Genomic DNA, 10,607 nt, shown 5'->3' with positions numbered 1-10,607 from the left:
CACACACACACACACACACACACACACACACACACACACACACACACCACACACACACACACACACACACACACACACACACACACACACACACACACACACACACACACACACACACACACACACACACACACACACACACACACACACACACCACACACACACACACACACACACACACACACACACACACACACACACACACACACACACACACACACACACACACACACACACACCACACACACACACACACACACACACACACACACACACACACACACACACACACACACACACACACACACACACACACACACACACACACACACACACACACACACACACACACACACACACACACACACACACACACACACACACACACACCACACACACACACACACACACACACACACACACACACAACACACACACACACACACACACACACACACACACACACACACACACACACACACACACACACACACACACACACACACACACACACACACACACACACACACACACACACACACACACACACCCACACACACACACACACACACACACACACACACACACACACACACACACACACACACACACACACACACACACACACACACACACACACACACACACACACACACACACACACACACACACACACACACACACACACACACACACACTACACACACACTACACACACACACACACACACACACACACACACACACACACACACACACTAAAGAAATAAAAAGAGGTTTATTCCATTATATGACGCCTGCATTCACTGCCTTTCGCATATGAATGTCCGTCAACTGAGCAGCTTTTAAATGAGAAACAGCTGCTTTCAGTTACATGGTGCACCACGACAATGATAGTAATGAGTCAAAGGAGCAGCGGGTCACCAGGTGCTCGCAGGATACTGCGTTTGTTGAAGGAGATAAAGTAATACTATAAGGCACCACACATTGTATTAAAAGCATGAAAACATGGTGAGAATGGACGCATAATAAATTGCTTTGCCTAAAACGAGGTTACAAATTCACAGATAGGCCGGCTAAAAGAGGAATTCTAAATGAACAACCGGAATTATTGAGCTTAAGTTATCTGCCCCGGCGGGTTCGCTCAGGAACTGACGCCTCTACGCAACAACCACGGCTCTCCTGCAGCGCAGTCGTTCGGGACAGTCCTCACTTCCATCGATCTCTTTCATTCGCGACTACAATAGGCGTTGTTACGCCTCATAATTGAACGGAAGCCAATACTGCACAATCACGAATGGCCAATTCAGCAACTAAATACAAATCTAACAGCCAAGACTATTCTATTCGTATTCGAAATGTTGAATGTTCGCACACTGCTACTTGGATACATTGCTCCATCATTGCGTGTATGCATGCGCGTGCGTGTATGTTTAGTTTCGGTGCGTTTTCCGCAATCTATCAATAAAAAGAAAGCTTGCGACCGAACAACAGAACCACAGGTGTGTTCAATTCTTAAAAAAGAAGGAAATATACAACTAAAACGTGTTCACTTTCCAACGAACATGCTAACGTTATATCTCGGGATTTTTATTAAACCATTATTCCTTTCACGGAACGCAAAACTCGATGTAATCTGCTTCTCTCAACGAAAATTTCCAGCTGTACTCACACGTCATCGCCGTTACAAAGGCTTCTTCGGGAAATATACCAGGCTCACTTCTAAGCTCCACTCCTTGTGAAAGCTGGATCCAGTGGCTAGAGTACAGGAAGGCAAAAAAAACAAGGAAGGCAAAGGTTTAGAAAAAAAAACGCGAAACTTTATCACGAGAAGTGACTGACAGTACCAAGCGTTTCCGCCGGATATTTTGAAATTGAAATCTGGCGCGACACGAAGAGTGTCTTCTAATTATTTGACCGAATCTTATACAGAGCCTTAAAAGTATGGCCATACATGCACGCACTGAGAGTGGTAAACTTTAAAGAGTATTGCAAAGGCAGCTGTGTAGACTATGTTGGTGATGCAATAATTATTGGGCTAGGTGGACACGATATGCATATGGGAATTCATCTCACGTTACAGTCAACCAATGGTCGATAACCAACGTTCGAGTTACGATTTTTATAACTTGTGTAACAGCGAAGCAAACCTATTTTGTGGAAATCCCCGAGCAAGAACTCCATTCTAAATACAATGTGGCCCTCGCTCACTTCATTACGCAGACCGAAGTGAACAACGGCACCACAAAATACGCCCGTCTGCTTTAATCGATGCGGGAGACCTGCGCTGTTTCTTCTAGGTGGCCTCATGGCAAGACAAGTTCTACATTAGCGCGACCGCTACAGCGTCATGATCTACTTACACAATGCATGCGCAGAAGCTCGCTATATGCTCTCGAGACATGAAAACCATACAGTTTCATACAATAACTACGAGATGGAACCGGTGGCTCTAGTGTCTACTGGACCTGCAAGGAAGGCCGTTCAGGCAGCATATGAATGATGGTGAGTACTCTGATTTGCCTGAACTTCGTCCTTCTTGCTTCCAACGGCTTCGTGACTGATAATTTTCAAAAAGTACTGCGTCATGAGTAATTAAATAAACAGTAATAAAAGTGCCCGACAACAGGATTCGAACACAGGACGTCTAGCACACAAGCCTGCTATTGAAACCATTACGTCATGTACGCATGAACCAGCGGAACTACTGCAATTAGCAGCGATTATGTGTGTTCACGGAGACATATTGGCTTCTGCATTTTGAATTGAATTGGAATTTTACGTGCCAAAACCACGATTTCATTATGGGGCACGCCGTAGTGGGGCACCCCGGATTAATTTTTGGGATCTTTCACGTGCCCCCAATGCGCGGGACACGGGCGTTCTTGCATTTCGCGCCCATCAAAATGCGGCCGCCGCGGCCGGGATTTGATCCCGCGACCTTGTGCTTAGCAGCGCACTGCCGTAGCCGCTAAGCCACCGCGGCGGTTGGCTTCTGCATCTTTAAAGTATAGATTGCGTTAAAATTTGGACCAATAAATGAAGATAAAGCGTAATAAAGGCAGCCACAAGCACGTCTGAAGACACAAGCATGAAGATGAGCGAAATCCATGAACTAACTATATTTCCCATGGTGGTTGAACGATCGCAGCAGCACAGTTGCCTTTAGTAATTATTTGAGGAAACTGTGTGCTAAAAACAGCACAGGCACATTTTTACTGACTGACAAATTCAAAAAGTGAAACTATTTTCCTTTCTAAAATGTAATTTTCAGATGCCGGAAGCAACATATACATGTACATGTAGACAAAGTAGTCATCTTCTGATGATTTGTATAAACTGCTCTCTTTTTTTTCATAAGCACGGAGATGAAGATGCACCATCGTTTGGAGAATTGCCATATTTGACGCTTCATCCGAACTCCTCTTGCCATTTCGGGATATTCGAAATGCCATTCCTGACTGATTTGCGTCATCTGTGACGACACAATGGCCTATGCCAAATAATGTCAATTTTCTCAAAACCTAGTGGCAAGAATATATTCAAATCATTTCCCCACATTTCCGCATGCATCTGTCATCATATCGGCGTTGAATATGCTACGTAATTTCTTCCCAGTTAACTTTAGAAAGATGCATTGCAATATGCCATATAATGTACAAGGCGCCTCAAAGGGGCATGAGCGTTTGTGCTCAACCAGTCGGCAGCGCGCAACTGTCAACGCGAAAAAAACATTAAGTAATTAAACGCAAAACTAAATAAACACTCACTGCTTCTCTTGCGTAACAGGTTTCTCCTCCGCTGCTGAAAAAAAGAAGCAATAATAAGCATACGTCAGAAGAAAAAAATCCAGCACTTGAAACAAAGTACACACAAAGCGAAGGAAAAGTCTCCACCCTTACATCTGGGCTCAGCCGGCTTCCTTCGGTATCTCAGTGCAATGACCACAATGAAAGGCAGTAGGACAAACACCAGACCAGTGGCCACTAGCAGGAGCAGCAGTAGGTTCGTGCTGATCGCCCATCGTTTTCCTGCGCAGAAACGCGTGATATGCGGTGATAGCATGCTACACACCACAGTGCAATATTGGTGATTCCACTTTGTGCTTCTTTACCGGCGAAAGTATAGTATGCCTACCCTCCCAGCTCAAAGCTGCGCTGAACAGAGCCGGTGTAAAGTAATAATTTGTTGACTTGACATGGCGAAAATGAGCGTAGCATTAAAATAAGTAATATAAATAGGCGATTAAAGGACAAAAAAAGGCACCTTAGTTGGTTCCAAATCTACAACTCATATAGAACTGAAAACTTTACAGAAATACTTTTAACGCATAAGTTGGGGATTAAAATTTTTAGGCAATACATATGCGATGTTTGTAGCTTGTTAATTACAAAAAAAAAGCACCGCCATTCTTGTCCAACATAGCTCGAAGGTAAACATTCCGTGAATAGGGCACCAGTCTTTGCACTGCTAAAAGAAATAGAAAAACTAAAACAGAGAGAGAGTTAAAGAACTAGTGCGTTAACTCGCGCGCAAAGTTTTTTAAACAAAAAAGAAGTTTCCTAATTTTAGTTGTCTTCTATGCGAAAGCGACCAGTGTTTTAAATCGAGCTACATCTGCCTACGTTCTTTTCACAGCGGAATGCTGAAAGGCCCTCAACTTTCTCCCTTGTCGTGGCGCCCACCATTCTGCGTGCAAGCGCTTCGCTAATCTTTTCCACCTTACAAACTCTCGAGACGAAGTAACACTGGAGCCGTTGTACAGAACAAACGCTTTCGTCTCTTCGACCTAAAGGGCACGGCAGCGCAAGTTATTCTTGCCTTTCCTCGGATTAAACAAGGCCACCACGAGAAATTTCACGATGCAGCGCTTCTGTGCAAGCATGTCCACCCGAATTAGCGCTGAGCACTTGCCCCGCAGCGCAGCTCGAGGATCTGTCGCAGCGTTGGGTCCGCTCTCCCCCTTTGCCGTGGCACGGTTCAGGACAAACGCGCTCAGCCTGCGACGGCTGCCCGAGTTCGCGCACGCAGCAAAGCACCCTTATGTCGAGCCGCGAACACGTGGTTCTCGGAAAAAGACGACTCGTGGCGGTTTGTGGTGGCCGCCGACTACTATAAAATGCAAATCACGTGCGCAATGAGCGCTGTTGTCTCAGCAATGCGTCAGCATGCTACAGCAAGGACAGGGGCATGGTGCGTTCTGCTTTGCAAATTTAGGGAACAAGATGGCTGTACCGGTAAAGAAAAAAAAATAGCAAATTAAACTTTCTCCCACACCAACTAGTACGTTCCGGAACTCAAAGCACGTTCCAAGTTTGTGTGTGTATTTCAGTACGCCAGATATCAAGTGGCTTGACGCAGAAATTGTGAGCAATTCCTTGTAATTTTCTTGCAGCACGCTTATTATATAACTATGAAAATGCTAATAGATTTATCATATAATCCGACAAGGAGACACTTTGTTCAGTCCTGGCGTGTGCAAGAAATAACTGGCAAAAGAAACAGATCACTGAGTGTTTAACCCAGCATTTTCTATGCAGCAGCTTCATGTACATTAACACACGATCTGTCATGGTTCAGGGAACGAAAACTATGATTCATCGCAGAGTGAAAAAATTTAAGCCAGATCCACGCTTGCGAAATCTGATGAAACAGCGTAGCTCTGCAAGCGTGGATGTATGGCGCAGTGGGTACGACGTTCGCCTTCAGACCGTCAGTACCTGGGTTCAAATCCCGCCTCTCTATCTGTGTTTCTTTCTCTTTCTTTCTCTCACTCTCTCACTGTCATTTTCTCTTGCTCTCGTCCATAGCAAGTTGTGTTGCAATCGTCGGTACACCGCAATCATATAGTTCCAATGAATGCATGTTCTGCAAGCGTGGGTGTATAGCCTAGTGGTTATGACACTCGCTTTTAGACCGTGGGTATCCGGGCTCGAATCCCACCTCGCAAAGATATTGTTTTCTTTATTTCTCTCGCTCTCTGTCTGTCTCTCTTTCTTTCTCTCTCTGCACCTCCTCTCCTCATTTCACACTCTCTCCACTTCGCTCGAAACTGCGGACGCCATCGCTCCGTAGGGATCAACCTCGACCTTAAACAGCTCCGCTGTTAAAATGCTCTGTTTGCGTTTCTCTCTGTCCTCATCCCCGAAAAAGGAACCATGTTCATTTCATAAACGTCTCAAATGATCTATGTGAAGGAATAAGTCAGATATTGCTGGGGCGGCTCGTGCTAAACGTTACAACCAAACTATCTCCAGATTTGGCACGGCTAAAAAGAGACGCAAGTTCCTTAAAGGAGTGCCTATCCGTCATCAGTGCCTTTTACACAACTTGACATGGTGGTAGTGCCTCATGCAGGTCCGCGGGTGCAGCACGGTTCCCGAGAAGTTTCTCAAGGGGTCAAATAGATTTGTTGAGTACAACACACCAAAAGTGTGCCCTAAAGTTTGCACGACCGGCTTTGTCCGCTATCACGACTAGCCGATGCCTCTTCTTACAAAGCACTGTAGCGTACAAAGTGCTTGTGAACACAGACCCTGGGGCCGTATTTTGTAACGATTATTATCATTCTCAATTCCATTCGCGTTTAGTCAATGACTAGCACGAAGCCATGCCCTGGCTACTTCCTCAGTCGGGTGCATCGCGGGATGAATAAACTATTAATAGAAGAAATAGAAAAAAAAACGTTTCTTAAGCCCCCCCCCCCCCCCCCCCCTTCCTCCATTTACCTCTCTCCGAGTATCCCTGGGCCGCGTTGGCTAGCACAGTGGCGCTGAGTTTTAGCGACGCCGAGCGCTCGTTGCCCCCGATGGCGTAAACGAGTAGCGTGCACTGGCTTCCCACGGGTAGGGCGTCCACCCAGAAGGATGGGGACATCGAGCTCAGGTTCGCCACCAGCCGACGTCCACGTTCGCGCACTTCCAGCTGGTAGAGCACGCCCGGCTGGTGTGGCGCCGGCGCGGCGCACTCGACGCGCAGCGAGCCCGCCACCTGGCGCACCACGCTGCAGTTCTGCGGAGCGCGGGGCGGACCTGCACGCCAGAGAGTCCTGTCGGCGAATGCTGCAGCTCTATTGCACGCAACAGCGCGAGATGAAGTTGGCGCTGTAACCAAACCTGCCGATTTAAAGCACTTTGCAATTACTGCTGCTTCTAATATTATGCTATATTCTTCACGGTGAAATTCGTGGTTAACGTTTATTTCTTTTTCAGTTTGGTTCGCTCTTTAAACTGTTTCTTCACTACGGTTTTTATTTCATACTGATAAGGACATTGCTGTTAGCCCCTAAGATCACTGAAAATTTTATCTGGCTTGTGAAAGCATTTATTATTATTATTTCTTGTTTTACTAATTTCGTATTCGGTGGAGAAAAAGTCCCACGCTTGCTGCTGTTTCGGCTACTAAACCGATTTAACTAGTCCGCTATGCGCGATGACTTCGGATTAGGCCAAGCAATGACCCTATACAGTCCTATGCAAACATTATCGCCTTTAATAAGCACTTTAACCATGGCAAGGTATTCACGCTTAATTCATTTCGAGGATGGCATTGCCTGAAATATTATCCAGCAGGACGTTTCAATGGAGCGACAGCCATAATGGACAATGCGCTCGAGAAATATGCGACGCACGTGCGATTGTAGCCTAATGGTTAGAGCATTAGGCTGCTATGCTCAGAACTATGCTACTTGAATATAACGCGTATCGGAAGTGCGCAATGGCTTCACACGCACCCGCTTCCACTCCCCCAGCTTGGTAATGCTCAGTCAGAGTGGTATTCCCTAAAATGTTCGATCGATGATTACGGCTGCGGAGAACTGCCGTAGCCAATAAATGCAGTCCCCAAGGAGCGTGCGCCTTACCAGATGGCAAGATCTCGGAGAGGCAAGGCTCTGCGGCAGGGCCCACAGCGTTGCGCGCCCAGCAGCTGATGATGCCGTAGTCTGATTCATTCTCGGGCGCGTACAGCAGCAGGCTGCTGGCCAGGCCATCGGCACCAGAGGAGGACGCCCAGGCCAGTTCGCGGCGCGGCCCCGATGACGCGTTCAGCGACCATTGGAACGTCACGTTGGTCGGCTCGGCACGTACCGAGCACTGGATGCGCACCTCGTCGTTCTTAGCCGCCCGATGCACACTGCGCTGCTTCGAAGCACATACGGGCGCATCTGCCGGAATGAAAGGAAGACAAAGCGCGCGTTAACAGAGGCTCCTCGTGGAATGACGTCACAAGTTACGGTATGCCTAAAATATAACGACGTACACGTGTTTATGTGCTTCATTTGGCCATCTTGTAGCTCGCTGTTACGAAACGTGCTTCTAAAAAAAGAACACGGCCTTTCTGGTGCTCTCGCGGCCACTCTAATGGAAAGGCAGTAGTACTTAGTACGCGGCATGAAACGTCAAACATGCGCAGTTTTCAGTGCTAGAACCTCTTGCGACACATCTCGAAGGCTCCTTTTGTTCGTGTCTATATACACATATTTACAGTTGTTCTTTACAATTAACATTGTAACATTAATTTAAAGTAACACAAACATATCAGTTGTGTACGGTACGTGCGAAAGGCATCGAAGTTGATCGACGTGGAGGGTTAGAGCAAACAGTCAATGGTGATTACACGCTAGCGTGCTGCGTGTGCGCTGACAGTGTTTTTACAGCTAATCTACTAAGAGTACTTGAACCATTCATAAGCGTGCAGAGAAAAGCGATCGCAGAAAGTATGTGCACAGGAAGCGTCCGCACCTTGTGTCATGAAGGCAGAAAGTCTGGTCTCAACGAAACTTCGCGCGAATTCGCAGGGCATTGTGTGCTATACGGACGTGAAATTTTCATAAATTGTAGGTTCATTCACGTCGTAAAATATTTCATTTTGTTTATATTGCCGTAATAACAATATGGAGGATTATATGGACGTCACACCACGGCCCTCGATTCTCCAGCAACTCGGCTTGTCGCGGTCGCCGCGCGGCCACCGCTCCTGACGTTGGTAAAGTCCCTTTAGCCGTTGGGCGTTCGCCGCGCCCTCTGTGTGACGTCACACCACGGGGCTCGATTCTCTGGCAACTCGCCTCGTCGCGGTCGCCGCGCGGCCACCGCTCAGGCCGTTGGGCACTACGCAGTGAGGAAGTAGTTTGAACCTGGTTCTTCATTGGAACTTTGATGAGTCTAACTATGCCATTGACGACGTCGCCACAACAGCCCAATACTTTACGGTTCATAGAAGCGTATTCATTGGTGTGAAAAAGTCACAGGCCTGCGCGGCACACGCAGCACAGTCACAGCGTAAGCTGGTTGAGCGGCGCAAGAGTAGCTCCAATTTCGGCACCACGCACAACAAGATCTTCGCGGCAAAGTGTCTTCGCCTCGATTTTGACGAGAACGATCTGAACTGTCCCCTCGGCATCGGCATCGACGGCGAGCTGCGGCTTGTAATGCTCTCTGCACAGCAGTCTGCTGAGCCCGATGATGCCTAGTTGTAGCCGCACACGTACCTCTACAATTCGCTTCTTTGTTTTCACGCATATAAATTAAGCTAAAAATTATGGGGTTTTACGTGCCAAAACCACGATCTGATTATGGGGCACGCCGTAGTGGGGGACTCCTGAAATTTGGACCACCTTGCGATGAGACGCCATAACGTGCACCGAAGAGGTACCCAGAAAACGTGGCGCACATCTAACATCGAGATAGCGTTGATTGCGCGCCTCGTCTTAATCGCATCTCGTCGCACGCGGCGTTGCAGGCACGTTAACTAGATGGCGCCACCATACTGGCAGAGGCTCGGGTCGTCTGCACCTGCGCGCCTGCCTAGGCAGGAGACCAGAAACGGCTATTGGAATGAGCCCATAACAGCTTAAGTTGTAAAAATACAGTTTTACCCGTTGGTTGACCCCAACGTCTCTCCTTTCCTATAGTCTAGTCAGAAACCACTAAAATTAATAACATGTCTAACTACAAGCGAAGCCTAAGCGCAGCCGGGGGTCTGTAGCTATCGCTACTCGACTAGGTTTAACCAGAGCTAAACCACAGCCAATTTTATGTAATGCATTGCTTAGGCCTGGTCTGAACACTTCACATGGACAGCGGCCTCTTCAGGCAAAAACTAGGCCTCTGACATTTCGCGGTTTGGGAAGTAACGAGAAGTGAAGGGAAGTTTGTGCTGAGTAATAGCATTGGATAGAACGCTCGGGGCAGTCGTTCTTCGCTGAACAATTTTGTTATCACGTATATAAAATAAGCTAAAAAATTGTGGGGTTTAACGTGGCAAAACCACGATCTGATTATAAGGCACGCCGTAGTGGGGGGACTCCGGAAATTTGGACCACCTGGGGTTCTTTAACGTGCACCTAAATCTAAGTACACGGGTGTTTTTCGCATTTCGCCGCCATCGAAATGCGGCCGCCGTGGGCGGGATTCGATCCCGAGACCTCGTGCTCAGCAGCCCAACATCATAGCCACTGAGCAACCACGGCGGGTGTATAAAATGAGCTTACAGGCTAAAATGTCAAGATAGCTTTCTTTCCAAACGCGGCGCTGGTGTACAAAAGTTACATGCCTTTCCTAATAAGCCGCCACTTTTCAGCGAATATTAGGGTGACGCACAGCTTGC

The 10,607-nt window shown here is 47.4% G+C and overlaps 1 protein-coding gene across 1 annotated transcript in view; it reads right to left on the bottom strand.

Annotated features, from left to right (window-relative positions):
* Positions 1-3,833: 3,833 nt before the first annotated feature.
* The window catches only part of LOC119457370 (hemicentin-1-like), a 268,953-nt gene continuing 262,179 nt past the window's right edge, over positions 3,834-10,607 (bottom strand). Inside the window, exons 7-9 of the mRNA XM_049668104.1 lie at positions 7,861-8,163; positions 6,728-7,030; positions 3,834-4,030 (exon numbers count right to left, since the gene is read on the bottom strand). Of these exons, the coding sequence (XP_049524061.1) occupies positions 3,834-4,030; positions 6,728-7,030; positions 7,861-8,163 (803 nt within the window). The remainder of the gene's footprint in view (positions 4,031-6,727; positions 7,031-7,860; positions 8,164-10,607) is intronic.

Source organism: Dermacentor silvarum, chromosome 1 (assembly GCF_013339745.2).
Source record: "Dermacentor silvarum isolate Dsil-2018 chromosome 1, BIME_Dsil_1.4, whole genome shotgun sequence".
NCBI lineage: Eukaryota > Metazoa > Arthropoda > Arachnida > Ixodida > Ixodidae > Dermacentor > Dermacentor silvarum.
The sequence above is the reverse complement of the archived record's forward strand: the minus strand, read 5'-3'. Positions and strand labels throughout refer to the sequence as shown.